Source organism: Parus major, chromosome 3 (genome assembly GCF_001522545.3).
Source record: "Parus major isolate Abel chromosome 3, Parus_major1.1, whole genome shotgun sequence".
NCBI lineage: Eukaryota > Metazoa > Chordata > Aves > Passeriformes > Paridae > Parus > Parus major.
In genome coordinates, this window is record NC_031770.1 from 18,084,827 (window position 1) to 18,100,717 (window position 15,891).

At 44.8% G+C, this 15,891-nt stretch overlaps 2 protein-coding genes across 6 annotated transcripts in view; both read right to left on the minus strand.

The window, feature by feature from the left end:
• Window positions 1-6,359: 6,359 nt before the first annotated feature.
• C3H1orf115 (chromosome 3 C1orf115 homolog) lies at window positions 6,360-10,550 on the minus strand. Its single transcript, XM_015620277.3, has 2 exons — window positions 10,180-10,550; window positions 6,360-7,874 (listed from the first exon to the last, which is right to left on the minus strand). The coding sequence occupies exons 1-2, from the start codon at window positions 10,468-10,470 to the stop codon at window positions 7,755-7,757; spliced, it is 411 nt and encodes a 136-aa protein (XP_015475763.1). The 5' UTR covers window positions 10,471-10,550; the 3' UTR covers window positions 6,360-7,754.
• Window positions 10,551-13,212: 2,662 nt separating this feature from the next.
• Window positions 13,213-15,891, minus strand: part of MARK1 (microtubule affinity regulating kinase 1) — a 57,632-nt gene continuing 54,953 nt past the window's right edge. For all 5 annotated transcript variants that reach the window (XM_015622516.3, XM_015622515.3, XM_015622514.3 and 2 more), the window contains one exon: window positions 13,213-15,295. In XM_015622516.3, the coding sequence (XP_015478002.1) occupies window positions 14,941-15,295 (355 nt within the window). In that variant the 3' untranslated portion in view covers window positions 13,213-14,940. The remainder of the gene's footprint in view (window positions 15,296-15,891) is intronic.

A 15,891-nucleotide genomic window follows, 5' to 3' on the forward strand; every position in this document is an offset into this window, starting at 1 on the left:
GCATAAAAAGATTTAAAAATCAAACAAACTACTATTTATGCTGGCCACTCCTGACAAACATTAATGCTTATTTTCTCAACCTTCAGGCAAAAATAAGCTACTAACACCTGTGGTTTCTTGATTACTGGCAATATTCTTCACAGTTCAAACTGAAAAGTGCAGAATGATTTTGCTCTCCGAACTTCTATGAGGCATCAAAATATCAGAATTTGAGATAAGATGAAAAAAAAATGGATGATTTACTGTGTGCTTGCTTGCTTCTTTTGGATGCCAGAGAAAGTAGGTCTGGAGTACAGATATACTTTACCAGCATAAGAATTTGGAGAAGTAAAGCCCTTGATGGTTGTGAGAAACTACAGCTCCTTCCTTGCTACATATTGTGGGCAGCACAGTGATGTACAGAACCATATTCTTTTAGTTCAAAGGACTTGTTAACTGCGTTCTGAAATAACTCACCTTTGCTAACAATTGGGTATTAATTTAGAGGAAAAAAATATTGCAAAATCCAAGAAGGACCTTAAACTTTCATTCCCTAGATTTGCTGACCTAAGTATCCTAAGGAGATTTTGTTCAGACCAGCCCTTCTGTTACATTCAGCTCTCACTCTTCTTGGACAGTATGGTGGGAAGGAGCTTAAAGTAATAACAGAAGGCAGCAGCATCTGTATAATCTCTCCTTTCCTGCTGTGAAACAAGGAACATAAAATCAGAAATAGCTGTGAACAGCATAGTTGTGGCTAAATGTTTCAGGTCCAATTCTGCAGGCTTTGAGGAAAGGCCTCTTCACCCACGCACCAGGTAACTCCCAAACAGCCTCCAGTAAACATCCTGACCAGCAGGTTTGTTTAATCCTCCATCCCAGGCACACACATACCTAGGAGCCACCAGCCACTAGCAATGTGAATAGAGCCACTCAGACAAAATATAAGTCCTGGTTTTGTTACAATCCAAACACAGCCTCTTGTGTGACAGAACTGTGTTTGCTGTAGCCAGAGCAGGCACGGTACTCCTGCCCTTAAAAGCAAATGACCATTTTTTCAATTGCTGATAACTTCATTGAAAATGTGTCTGATCCCTCAGTCATGAAATTGTGTGATGCTGACATATCTTTAAAAAGCATGGTGTTAACTCAGCAGCGCAGGACAAATTTGCAGGTAGAAAAAAAATTAATGGAGAATGTAAAAGGCATATCTGCCTTCAGATGTGGTTGGCAATTTGAGATAATTCTAGAGGCAAACCCAGACTCTCTTGTAGCAGCAGCTCTATCAGAAGCCTAAGATGAATGATGTGGAGAGAGTTGAACAATTTCACTTGTTTCAACTAAAAAAAAAAGCAGTCTTCAATATGTACACAGTGCTGAGCTTTGGAAAGGTATAAATTACCACTTTGAGGGCAGAGGTTTGGATGGAGATTATGAAAAATAAAACAGTGACAAGGACAGCAAAATACTGGCCTCAATCAGGTGTCAGTGTGTCAGGATGGAGCTAAATGTAGCCTGGGTTAGTCTCAGTGAAAGAATTAAATGCACACACTGGGGATATGGCAGTTATTTTTTCAGTGACTCTCTGATAATTCAGCAAAAGGCAGGGATGAGGGGAAAACATGGCCAAGTATGCTGATTTCAACAAGATATGATAAAAATCATATTATACTCACACAAATGATATCCTTTTTCCAAAGTTAGAACAGACAATAAATTCAAAAAATTCCTTCACAGAGAGGAGGGGAGGATAAAAGCACTGCTGTTTCCTCTTAAAATCTTGAAGGAAATCAGAGTTCAGTGAGTCACGCACTAGAAATAAGTTCAGTGAAATTCATGTGTGGAAAAATCTGAGGCGAGTAATTGGTGATGAAAGAGTTATAAATAGAGAGATTAATGATAGATGCCTTTTAATGGAGCCAGAGCAAAGAAATAAAAGGATCTCTCTTTTTTGGTGAAGGTTTTTCTGTACAGAGGATTATTTATACCCAAGACCCGGGTGGGTTGATCGGCTACTTTGGTAGCTATCAGCTGTCATTCCAGACATACAGAAAGATTAATTGAAAATTTGGTTATTCTTCCAGTCAAAAGCTAAACTTCAGTCTCTGTAAACGTACCAGGACAGTGCAGAAATGGTAGTTCCAGGCAAATGTTTGGCCCAGTATTAATTAACAGAGACTGTTGATGTTATGAGTTCTCCAATTGTTCTGTAAATGCTATTTTCCATGCGAATATAACATCCATCAGCAGCTTCAGGAGTCTGAAGGGTCAGGACAGAGGTGTGTATCACCCGGGAGAGCAGGTAAGGATCAAAGGAGAGGCTTTGCTGGGGAGCAGGGCTTTTGTTTTTCAGCACAAACATTAACAATTCTGCAGCTCTGGTTTATCTGCAGTCATAGGGCAGGATGGGATTCACCAAGGACAGGAAAGTCTCCACCCTAATTCAGACACAGCTGAAAAAACAACCTGATGCTAGTTCAGTGTCCCAGGAAAGGAAGGAGCAAGGATTCCTTTACGGGCAGCAGAAACGGGAATACAGAAAGCATGAGGAGCAAGTACGTGTGGTTTGCTGGAGCTGGGGTCCAAGGCATTCCTGGGGGGATGTCATTCCAGTCTGCCAACCTCCAACTCAAAATTACACATTCTCTCATAGGCAGCTGTCCTCTCTCCAGAAAAAGGTGAGATTTAGAAACAAGAAGTGGCCGTGGCTCTTCCCTCACCTCCAGTAAATCTTCCCTGAGGAATGTTTCTGAGGCACAGCAAGAACTTCAAGGCAAAGTGCAATGCATTTTCAGGAGTTGAATGAAAAAAAATCTGACACAAGAACAATGTTCCTATGGCTTTACATTTGAAACACTTGGATAGAGGAGTCTCAAGGTTCCACTGGGTAGGAAACGCTGGTATACGGAGATGAACATTACGCTGAGACCCCACATCCTGAGGATGGATCTGGACAAACAGGGAGGCCAGCTTAGGGAAAGGCAGGAAATCCCTACAGGAGATGAGGCAGAACAACTGGGCAGGCTGACAGGCTGGAAATCTGTGGGGTTTTTTCCCAGGAGATGGCAGTAAAGGACAATCGCCTTTCAGCCAGCGGAGCGCGGGGCAGTGGAAGCCGAGCTGCTCCTCAGGCAGCACTGCCACCCTCGCCAGTCGCTCCTTGGTACCAGGAGCAAAGCTTTATTCTTCGCGTCAGTGCTTCTGGCAAGGGTGAGGAGCTCAGTCTTCTGCATTTCCATGGAGTAGGTAAATTAAAAGCCTTCTGCTTACCGTGGCAGGATCCCACTCCCACCTCATCCAGACTACAAAAAGCCCAGGAGATCTCTCCTCCAGCCTCCCGCTCACAGGGGTAAGCGCTGCATTCGTGCTGGGTTGCTTCCCACTTTGTACAGTCGTGCTGTGAGACCCTCCACAGACAGACCTCAGCCTTCTGAAATAACCTCTTCTCATGCTTAATGATCACATTACTGCTTTCCCTGACTTGTTTCTGGCTGAAAACTCCTCAGCTTGGATTTATGACCATTGCTGTCTAGCTGCAGACTTCATTAAAGAGCCTGGCTCCATCTTGTTGGAAACCCTTTCCTATGTACTGAAAAGCTGCTGTCAAGTTTCTCCTAAGTCTTCCCTTATCCAGCTGAACAGGTCCAGAGCCCTGCATCTCTCTTCATGCACGTTGCAGGATTCAGGAAAGTGCACCACCCTCTCTGAGCCCAATCTAGACTGCACCCCAAAACAGGCCTGTCAGCCTAATAGTACTTCCTGAAAGAAGAAGGAAGGGAAGGATTTTATTCCTTTGCTTTCTCTTAATTTAGTTATCTCCATTAATCTACAAGTTTTTCAGGCTCTCTACTCTTCCTTGAAGAAAAAAGGATTTCCAAAGCATACTCTGTACAGGTAACTGCAGCAACTTTGTGCATATTTTAGGGTCAGTTTTGTCTCAGACCAGTGTTCAGCTAACAAGGTGCTCAGGATACAGAAAAAGAGAGAGCTGGTTTTACTACACCCCAACACAAAACCTGCCCCTTTCCCAGTCTTACAGACAGGGAGAGGTTAGAAAGGGCGTTCATCCCTGAAGTGATCCGTGACCTGGGAGTGGCAAAGATCTGGAAGTGCCAAAGTGCTGTGGTGTGGTGCAACTCTCCTCAGTCACTGCACTTCCAAAGCAAGCTGTTCAGGAGTGCTTCCTTGCTGCTAATGCTGCAGCACAAAGGACAATAGCTATGAGTCCTCTGCCATTTCCTCAGAGCCTACGGTAAGCCAGAGGAGTAATTAAATACTCTGGCAAAAACAGCAGAAGTATGCTTTATTCTCCTCTGTGACTCATTGAGCAGTTGCCAGGAATGGCCAGGGATTTAAAGTAAAAGTTACTGCCAGGCTGTTTGATTAGTGGAGTTTGCCGCTGAAAGAAGCATGGACAAGTTGATTACGTACTTCTTGCCACTCCTGCATGTATTCAGCTTCCCAAACCTATTTATCCTGCCATTTGTTATAAGGCACAGTGAAATGGAATCTCAAGTGAAATGGGAATCTGAAGGGAACCAATAGACAGTAGCACACCACTGAAGACAAAACCTGGCAAGTGAAGCAAAGGGTAGAGGTTTCATGAAGGGGCTGAAGGGAGGAACTATTTTGTTCAGCTGAAACATCAAATCAAATCTTCCCCATATACCCACCATGGTATCCACCACATCCCACATTGTATATGAGCAAGTCAAACATCTGTTTTGTTCCTCTAAGGCACCAGGAGTTCAGCTGCAGACAAGCCCATTTTTATAAAAGAGCCTGTGTGGTTGAAAGCTGTCCCTGCTGGGGTGGCTTCTCCAAGGATTACCTTGCCAAGAACATCTAACACCTGTGCAGAAGCTAAGATTCAGTCCCAGACTGCCCTCATGGCTTGGCACCTGCCAGGGCTGGGAGCCCAGGCTCCTCAGCAATCCCAGCCTCCTCCCATCACCAATGTCTTGCTCTCCCTCATTTCCCGTGCAGACTTCCAGCATGGCAGTCCTGCTTCAGATGGAGGCTGCCCATTTTGTTGGCTGAGCAGATGACCTGCCAGCCAGTGCCGAGGCGGCCAGGGAACATTTCCTCATCCCTTGTGTCACCGAGACAACATTTAGCAACAGAGCTGCAGGACCTGCCCTGTTCCACCTGTTTGCGTCACAGCTAAGCCAGACCTGGACCAGCAGAGATGCTGCCATGACTGACAGGAAATACAGCCCTCTGCCATCCCCCGAGCTGACAAGTGAACCTCACCCTCTGGATTCAGAGTTTCTAGACACTGCTGCGTGAGCTGGGCTAATGAACAGAGTAGCAAACCATCAGGACAAGGCTTGGCCTCACAAATTCCCTTCAGGAGCTGAGGAGTGAATCAGGAGAACTGATAAGCAGCACTAATTGGTAACCTCAGTGAGAACTATCAGTTCATTTTGAGGGAGGAAAATGAATCATCAGCTGGTTTATTGCAAAAGCACAGGTCACTCGCTTACTTTTTCTTTCTCTCTCCTCTTTCTTTGTTTTTGGTCTATTTTAGAAACATTGGCCGGCCAAAGCTGACTCACCGGTATGCCTGAGGCTTTTCTTTTCTCAGGCTCAGGCAGAAGCACCATGTACATGTCATTCAGGTTCTGTATGGATAGCAACCAGGTTATTCCCTTAAAGTTGCACCATGTGAGTGGAGGCTGGATGTCAGCAGACAAAAGTCCACTGAGCTGAGCAGTTCAGGAGCTAAGGTTCATGTTTACCTTTGTGGAAGGTCTGAAGGGCTGGACTCTGTGTGGTGCAATAAGGGAGCAGTCTTACTAGTCAGGGGACACACAGACAAATAGATGGGACACTCACTCCACACAGAAAAAATGAAGACACAAATCTCTCCCTGCACAGCTTTAGGAATTTAGAAAATAGGTCTCATGATTTATGCTGTAAGAGCACTGTAAAACATGGAGTGGTGTAACAAAATCAGAAGTTAATCCCAAACTCTGCAGGCTTGGTGTGGCGTGTGGGTGTTAGGACAGCCCTGTTCTTACTGCATTATCAGCAGTCCTATGGCATGCTGGTGGGGCAGATAAGAGGGACAGCTCTGTCCTCACAAAAAAGCTCAAGAGAAACAACAGAAGGCATGGAATCAACGAGCAAAATCCCTTTGTGGTTATCCCTATCCCAGCTTTTGCAACCTTAGGTCCTCTGCAGCCTCATCTCCACACCTTGATGCTCCTGAGCATTTCCACACGGTCTGGGCTACAATCATCTCCTACCAGGGCACTGAGGCCACAGGCAAAACAACGTGGGGAAGTTTACACTGCAGCTTCCCCTCGCTGGCTGGGCTGCAGCTGAGAAACTCCTCCTTTGTGTTCTTACTTACGTGTGTAGGTAAAAACAGACATGGATCTCGTGGTTTTTATTTACAGTCCAGTTAGAAAAGAGCATAACACCCTGCCCCACCCCCCTCCCCCAATCTGATTCATTTGCTACATTTAAAAGAAATACAGTGTGGTTTGCCAAGACATACAAACTTCTTTGTTCAGAAAAGGCAAAGAAAGCAAGTGAACAGCATTTTTTTCCAGTTAAGTCAACTCCTTGATTACAAAAACACCATCAAAACTAGAAATATATATAATACAGAGAAAGTGCTAGCAGGGAAGTCATTTATGACTACCACAAAAGACTGACAGAAACAAACAAACAAACCCCACAAAATTTTTAAGGTCCATAAACCGCCTTGTTCCTGTGTCATCAATGTATGATTTATGTCCCTGGAGGTGTGACATGGAAGCTGCACTACTGAGCTGATATTGACATCCTCTGCTTACAGCTTCCAGGTGCAGAAATGGAGATGGAGCTGGCAGATTATTTGGGCCTGTTCTCATACACCACATTTTCACATTCTTATATCAAATGCTGCGTGGATTTTTTTTTTTTCTCAGATGCAGCCAGCAATCAATTTCTGTTTCCCCTGGTGAACACCATAGGGATTAGGTTTAAAATGCCCCAGCTTCCAGAATCAAGTATATCACACATAAACTCCATTCTCAGTAAAAGAATATATGCAGATTTCATGGTAACAGAGGAAAAGTTTAAACTGTTAATCACAGTGAGCCTTTAATGGCTCAAGATCACAAATACACACCTAATTTTCTTTCTGGATTTTTACATCTTTCTTATGATTATTTAAAGGCTCATTATGTCCAGTGTTTGAAATGAACAACCATGATGCAGCAAAGCTCTCCATGTCTCAGGGCACGTTCCATTTATGTCCAAGTATAGTTTTAAGCACACTCATAATCCTAACCCTCTCAGTTAGAAAACCACCATCAATAATCAGAATCTCAGAAAACCAAATATTATCTTTTCCTAGTCCTCTGTTATCTGTTTCCTCCACTGCTCTGACAATTCCTCTCACTACCCAAACTCATCTCCACCTTCCCAGCTGCCGTCCCATTCTCTGTTTTCCTTCATGTCTCTCTCCATCATCTACTTGCTTTTCCATCCATCCTTGGCTCCCTTCCACACAGCACAAAGCTCTGGAAAACCAACTCATGCCCAAAAACAAGTTAAAGTTAAATTAATCAAAGATTATTTTCTCATCCTTACACTTCTTTGACCCAATCTGATTTTACAAAGCACTGGAATTTTTTTCAGAGAAGAGCACTCAGTCTTGGAAAGGGCACAGGGGATCAGGGCTGTTGGTCCAAGAGTTTTTTCAGATCCAGGTCTCAAATTTAATCCTGAGAAAGCAGCAATGGCCTCGTGTCCTCTCCTGTGGGGCACAGGGAGTTGTGCTAGCGGACGAAGGATGCCACGTGTGCTGACACTCCAAAGGGAGCAGAATAGGCTGCTGCTAATCCTTGCAGGCCGACCACCAGGTAGTGACAACCCTTCTGCAGAACCTTTCCGACATTCTGGGGAGAGAGATGAGAAAAAGGGATAAAAAAAGACAAGGTGATAGAAAATACCTTCACTTAAAATCATTCTGACAGCCGGTGTCATGGCCCCAGAAAATGAAATTCTCCCACAGCTAACGAGGGCTGGAGAGTGGAAAAACATTTTCCATCTATTTTTATATAGGCATACACACCCACAGGGTATAGTTAAACTGAACGGATGCAGCCTCCACAGGAAGCCAGGCTTTCACATGTGATTCTATTCAAGAATAAAATTAGTTTAAATTCACCCTAGTTTGTAGAAGTACATAATTCCCACATTACAAGTTCCAACTATGTTAGTAATTCCTAGAAGTTCATAAGGATCTAAAACTGGAGCTGAACAAGAAAGAAGTAATCACTGAAAATATTTCTATGGAAATTTCATTGCTTTTTTGTCAAAATAAAAAGTTTTGATCCACATCAGTACACATTCAGGAGCTCATCTATGTACTGCACTAGAGGTACACTTGCCATGGATAACTGAAAACCTTAATCTAATTTTAATTTAATTTTTGATAGTTTTTGCTCATGTGGCTGCTCACAACTGGGGAATTAATACATGGTGGTCAGATTTAGAGGAATATCAGAATTAATTACTAGTAACTCTTTATAGTTGTGTGAGACTAGATTAAAATTACTCTTGTAACATGGGAAACATCAAATCTGAGTAAATATTTTTAAATCAGTGAAATCCAGTCAATGTTCATTATATTCTTATGATTTCTTAAAGCTGGATTACAGAGGTTCTGGCACATAAAAAACATCAGCTGTCATGATGTTACTACGCAGTTGAACTTAGCTGGTTTTACTCCTATAGAGACTTACTCAAAAGGAGTTGAGGTGCCAAAATAAAAAGGTGGCTCGAGCCAGGGGGCAGATCCTGAGGATGGAGGAGGAGATTTAGGGACTTCCCTTCCTACATCTGCCCCTGCCTCATTATATCACACTGGAGTATTCTTTCCCCCTTCCTGCCCTTCATTTACCTACCCAGACTTCACCTGTTCTTTCATGAGTTGTTCTGTATGCCAGAGCCAAACTGGCAACCCTTCCCCTTGGGAATGTCGTCTGACCAACACAAAAGGGACTACACAATGCCCAAGAACTGGCCTGTGCTCTAAACTGCATTAAAAGCACCTTTATATACCAACAGCATCACCAACAGCAAAGTGATGACCTGTTGCAACCATTCTCACAAAACTGCACCGTACAGGCTTGAGACAGCTTCCTACAGCGTGGGACCTGGAAAACACAGCGCTGGAAACTCAAAGAATCAAATTTGTCACCAAATAATTAAATACTCTGTTCGTTACTTCATGAAGCAGTGGGATTTGAGAGGCAGCTCGGGACAACGCTGACATCTGTAAACTCAATTTCAAAAGTAACTTTGTCAAGCTAATGGCATTTTCTGCATGTCAGACATAGCAAGCATAGCTTTACCAAAACCATGGTTTTTTAAATAGAACGCAGTAGAAAACCATGTCTCATGATGACACCTGTAATCTCAGCAGCTGGAAAGGATTCCTGACAACAGAGAGGTTTCTCCTGTTAACACAGAAACTACTTTTTGCTACGAATATCCAAGACATACCTGAGATGTACTTCAGTGACGTGAACAAGAGAAAAACAATAGAATTCTTCCACATGGCAGTTTTGTAACCAAAGGCACCCGTCCTCCAGTGGGAAGAAAACCAAACCACCAGACTGTAGGACTTGTGACTTCCCACACAGGAAAGCAAAAGAACAATTTTGATCCAAAATTGTCGCTACAGATGAAGAACAAGCTGCATTTTTTTCCCTGTAACTCACAGCAGTGATTTCTAAGGGTCACCTTGGCCAAGGAATGTCCTGCAGGGCTGTTTACAGTTTCTTTCGGGCACTTCAGTGGAAGGGAAAAAATGTAGGCCAATTAACTGGAAGTTTTAAGGAATAGTTTTAAAATTATGATGCCGAGGGAAACGCAGAACCAAGCGAGGCAAAGCACCCGTCACATGGATCAGCTTAGTGTCATTTTCACTTCGAATAGACAGATTTTGTGCTCTTTGATCCAGGCGAGGGTCGGTGTCCGCCTCCCCCCCGGCAGCACCGGCTCCTTCCCGGGCAGATCCAGAGCAAGCCCTGACCCCACCTCGGAGCCGGGCGCGGGTTCGGAAGCGCCTGCGGGATAAGGGGCATCCCGGGAGTCCCTCGGAACTGTCGGAGCCGAGGCTCCGCTGCCTTCCCGGCACCGCAGACACCGTGCCGGGGGTCCCCGTACTGAGGGTCCCCGCTCCTGCGCCCTCACCTTTCCGTACTTCTTCAGGCGTTTCCCGTAGGGTCGCTTGCCGGGGGCCCGCGGCGGGCGCAGCGGCTCGTAGGAGCCGGGCAGGACGGCGAAGCGCACCTTCCTGCACCCGGCGCCCTCCTCCTCCTCCTCCTGCTGCTGCAGCGCCGCCGGCCGCGGGGCCCCCGCGCTGCCCCCGGCCCCCGCCGCCTCCTCCTCCTCGCCGGGCAGGATGGAGACCTGGTCGTCGCCGGGCCCGCGGCGGGAGAACCTGCTCCTCACCTTGGCGCCCAGCCGCGCACCCACGGTCATGGTGCCGCCGGGCGCCGACCCGTCTGCGCCGACCTCGGGCGCTTCCTCCGCGCTGCGCCACAGGTGTGGCCGGAGGCGGCCGCTGCCCCCTCCCCCGGGGCGGGACGGCTGCGGGAAGAGGCGCCCCGGCCCGGGGCAGGCGATGCCCTCGGCTCCGGACCCCGGCCTCGCCACCGCTGTGGTGCGGGCAGTCGGGAGCTGCTGCGGGAGCCCGGGATTGGAGCCCGTCAGCTCAGCGGGGACAGGTGAGCTCTGACGGGACGGCACAGCCCGCACCGCCCCCGGGCTGCTCGCCAGGGCCGGCGAGAGCCTTGGAAGATCCTTCCTGGCACCGCACGCTCTGCACCGGCCCACGGCAGCACCGCTCCAGGAGGTCACGCTCTTTCCTCGTCAGCCAAAAAGGCCAAGCTCCTTGGATATCCCTCAGTTATAGGTGTTCCTACTAAAGCCACGGGTGAACAGCCTCTTCTGCCTCCTGGGCTGCACTCAGCTACCCCTGGCAAAGGGGCAAGTAGAGGAATTTCTCAGCGGCTTTTGCCCAGATACCGGGGAGGCTGTGACAGCCCCACCTCGGCTGCAGTGTAGCAGCTGCCTCTCCTAAGCAGTGTTCCTCAGCTGGGGTACATCAAGAAATGCAAAACTGTACAGGGAGGATAGATGCAATTTATTAAACCAGTTGGTGTATTTATCAACATTTGATACTCATATGAATGCTTTGGGCAAGCAGATGCAACATGGGGACAGACTAATCCTTTCCCCTGGATTCTTCCTACTGAGAAACAAAGCCTTGAACCTGCATCTTCCCAAGATGCGTGTGTAACTTTTGGAAAGTAAATCCTGCACTTCACATTCTTATCTGCCCCAAGGATGGTGATTCACCACCTCTACAGCTCCAGAAAGCTCTGTAAAGAACAGTGGGGCCACATCCCTGGATGGTGGAAGTCTCAAGACTGTCACTACAGGAGAAGTGCTCTATCCCATAAACGAGAAGCTCTGAGGTAGGTAGTTTTTCCCTATCATCCCAAGAGAGGCAGGCCTTTCTCCACAGACTTGCTTTGTACCTCACAAGTTTGTTTTCCAGAATTCAACTATCAGAATACATCTCTCAGCTGAGATTTAGTGTCTCCATTTGCAAGACGGAAGGGGAATCACGACATGTTCTGACATGAACAGGTCCAAGGTACCCCGAGCTGTATGACACCAGATACCAAAACCTCACGTCTCAACAGCTCAAGGAATTTTAGCATCACCCATTACCATATGGCATAATGACCCCAACTTGGTTCCCCAGCACTGTTATTTGTTCAGTGGACCAGGAGTGACTATCTTATTTTCACTGATTTATATACATTTTAATGATTTTAAACTGGACTGTGTGGAAAGGGATGCACTAGTTTTGGAAATGCTGGTATACCCCAAAGAAAGAAATAATGCAAAAAAACCACCCCAACTCAGACAAGCCAAACCATGCAGTAACCCCACTGCTCACCCTCCACCCGTCCCAAACATCCCTTAGAGATGCTGCCAACAGATTAGTTGAATTAATGAGGCCTCTGAAGATTTGAGGCATCTCTCTTCCCAGCCTGGAGCTGGGAAACATGATGTGGCATTTAAAAAACTCTTGTGTATTTCTGAAGTTAAAACTGTGCTGATAAAATGCCACACCAGTCCCCTCCCACACGGAAGTTGGGAGCATTTGGATCTGAAATGCAGCTTATTCCTCTTGCCTAAGAAGTAACTGAGACATAAGAGGTCCAGCACAAGTCAGCTGTTGAGGGTGCCCAGAACCAGGCACTGGGTCATCTCACTGATCCTGGACTAAGGCTCTGCTTGCCAATAAAACCAGAGAGCTTTTTCAGAACCGCTTTCTCTGATCTTCCCATCTTACTCCTGCTGGGGCAGCAGATTTGGAAAGCCAGGTGCTGTGTGCACCTACACCTTTTGCACTCAGACTGTGTCCCTGGGAAAGCTCCAGGTGTATTTGCTATGGAGAGCATGAGGTCGGTCACAGCTCATCTCTTCCAGCAAGGCAGGAGGAGGAGGGCACAGAGGTCAGGAATCAGGCCAGTTTCACACTGCTGGCAGCCACTGGACAGAACACCATTTGCAGGCTGCCCTGATACATAAACTTTGAATTGACAGTGCCATGTTTCATGGGTAAGCTGAATGAAAATTTGTCAGCTCTGTCCTCTGGAAAAGCTGTGTGTGTTTTGCTACATCTCCATTTATATGGAGCAGTGAAAACCAGCGGCAATCTAGGGCAAAGTTAGCCATGGAAAAACAGCGCCTGTAAAGCGGGAGGCTCTCCTAAGTACTTAATCTACTGTCTCACAGCATGACCTATATTTTTTCCACTGAACCTTCTGAAAAGGCAAAGGGTTTTCTTTCATGACCAAGTTCATACATGACCTTAGATTAGCATCACAGTTATGTTCCAGTTGTGTATTTTTAAAAACAATTGAGTATCTATGGACATTTATGGGTAAATTGAGCAGACACACAACGCCCTCCTCCCCGGACTGATTTTTGGTGAACTCCTGTAAAAGCTCCTGGACATCCATTTCTAAGCAATGCTAAACCACTGATCGTTTCTGAACAGTGCAGGAGCACTGAACCCATACCATGCTAATCCTGAATTCACACCATGCTGAAGGTGGAGCCTGTGCACCTTTAAACTCTTTTGCTACCTGCAGTAATGACTGTGCTTTTATAAAGGGCAAACAACAAGTATTTTAGTATGAGAACTGTTCAAGTAAGTTTTAATAGAGTGCACCAGTGAATCAAGATGACTTGCATCAGATTTGGTTCAATGAACATCAGATAAAAAAAAAAGAAAAGGGGCTACAGTTCTTTCTTTCCAAACACCACCCTTTTTCTAAGGCAACAATACACGTCCATTTCCGAACATAACTGTTACATAGGAAAGCTACATCACAGTACAGTATGTAAAGTCCATCTCGGTCAAGAAGCCATTAGAGAATGGCACATTTACTACACTTACAGCTTTCTAACTTAGGGTTACAGAGTTTACCACAGCTTTTTTTTTCATTTTTATTTTTTAAAGTGACAATTCCTTAATGAACTTTCTATTCTTCACAAGAGTGTGCAGATGGGGCCCATATGTTGATATTACAGTAATTACGACATTAAATAACATTGCACAACCAACCTCTATGGTTAATTCAGTACAAAAGAACAAGTATTAAAATGTACCAGTACTAGTGGTTTTACATAGTTTATAATCATTAATTATGAAGGAAAAAAAATGTGGGGCTGTTTTTTTTTTTCTTTTCTGTAGGCAAGTGCCTAATTACAAAGCTGCACATTACAGGCATAATGATGTGGAATAAATACAAGAAATCTGGTAAAATATTAAACACAAACAGGTTACATGGGAACAAACTGTACAACCACAAAAGCATAAATCAACAATTTATCATTATAAACAATGTATGTTTAGCTGTAAAATATTACGTGGAATTGCATGTACTCTTTGGGGGCACATGTTCCAAAAGCCAAGCTAATTCCTGAGGTGGTATTATTAACTTACACAATTGGTCAACACTTCAGATTATCTTGTGCTATTAAACAGTCCCAATGTTAATAGATTTCCATAAAATGGAATTTGTAGTATTCTGAAGGCAGCAAATAAGTGATATTTTACACCAAGATATTCAAATGAAATAATTCTGGTTCTCCGTTTTGGTGCTACATTTGTTAATGGGCCATGGGAATAAGCACTGGAATTTGCAGACAGAAATCACTTATGCCTGGTTTCTGTTCCCCCACAGCTCTGAGCTGGCCAAAGGCAGAACAAAGTTTCTAAACTGTAAGTGCCAACACTGTAAACATATTTGTCTCTTTTTTTTCAACTAAACACTGTCCAATAACAAGGATAAGAGCCAAAGATAAGCAGGAACAGTCTCATGTAGAACAAAAGCCAATTACTCATCGACTTTTGGTTCAACTCATGAACGATTTTTAAATAATTAAAAATGGTCATGCTACAGTTGTGAAAACTAGTTTGTGCATTTGACTCAGGACAAGTTTTTTAAAAAACGCATGGTAGAGGTAAGACTTATAAAACCCACCAAAAATGTAAATGATAGGGAAGAACTTTTCCAACTCAAAGCATCAAACATACATTTCTGTGCAGAAATCTAGACAACTATACAAGATCTGAATTTAAGCAGTCATCTTTTTATTATACAACTCTATGAACATAAAATGAACAGAATGCTCTATATACTTACCTGTACATGTGAACATAACTTCTTTAGCTACAGTTATTTAATATAGGTCATACTGGATTTAACTTTACAATTCTGAATAACTATGTATAACCTTATTGCAGTAAGGGCAATTTCTACATGGGGAGTTTCACAGGCCAATCACATTAGGCGAAACCAGTACATTCAAAGTGTAGATCATGTATGAATCTTCCCTGATCCCAAAGAATTTAGGTTCTCTTTACAGCTTAAGCTCGTTTGCTATCTTGGATGCAATGTTCTTAAATGCGATAGAAGTCCCAGATATTCTCTTGAAGCGAACTCCATTGAGCGACAATCGTGGCAGTTTGCAGACTTCCATCTCCCACTGAACAAGGCTGTCTTGTCGTGCATCACCGTGGACACAGAAAAGCAAAAACCTCTCTTTTTGTTCGTAATCACAGTTATTGGCATCTAACACTTTCCGAATCTCTCTCATCATATCATTCGGGTCCATAGAACTCGTGGTCTTCATACTCCACGTGAAGCGCAAGGAGCGTGGCTTTGAATCTTTGCTATCCTCCTTCTCTCTGTCTTTAGGCTCCCCAGAAACACTCCTGGAACAAGTGACACACAGCAAAGTCAAAACCAGAGCAGTGTAGCCGAGAGAGAGAAGAGAAATACAGCTCTTGAACAGGGGTTTCTAAACTGCCATTGAGAAGCCACGAGTCATGGGCAAGCTAATTCAGGGACTGGGATGGGCTCTGCTGGAACAGCCCTGCCCCACGTGCCGCACGCGTGTGCTCAGCACAGCGCTGTGCCACAGTAGTGGCACACAGCAAAGCAAGTTTGGAAACCCCTGCTCTACAATGTTCTAATGACAACATGTGCAATGGGAACTGCAGCAGACACACGTTACTCCATACTGCTCCAAAGAAAGTGGAATCTATGTAAAAGCATGACTGAAGTTCTGCTGATTTCATGATCTGGAGCATGCCATACACCAACAAAACTGAAGTTGAGGGACACAATCCTGAAGCAGAAATTATACTGTAAAAGCAGCAGAGGAAGAAATCCCACCCTGCAACTCACAAGTCTTTAGTGAATTCCCTAACCCTCTTTTCTGCCTTCCCCCCCTTTTGTATATATTTAATTTTTGACCTCTCTCTGTGCCAAAAGACTTTATAATAATGTATTTTATTTTAACATACAA

Bases quoted from the DNA above. Each gene is read 5' to 3' on its own strand.
- C3H1orf115 (XM_015620277.3), bottom strand. From the start codon at position 10,470: ATGACCGTGGGTGCGCGGCTGGGCGCCAAGGTGAGGAGCAGGTTCTCC. The intron at 7,875-10,179 runs GTGAGGGCGCAG...CTCTCTCCCCAG, and splicing joins GCCTGAAGAAGTACGGAAAG to AATGTCGGAAAGGTTCTGCA.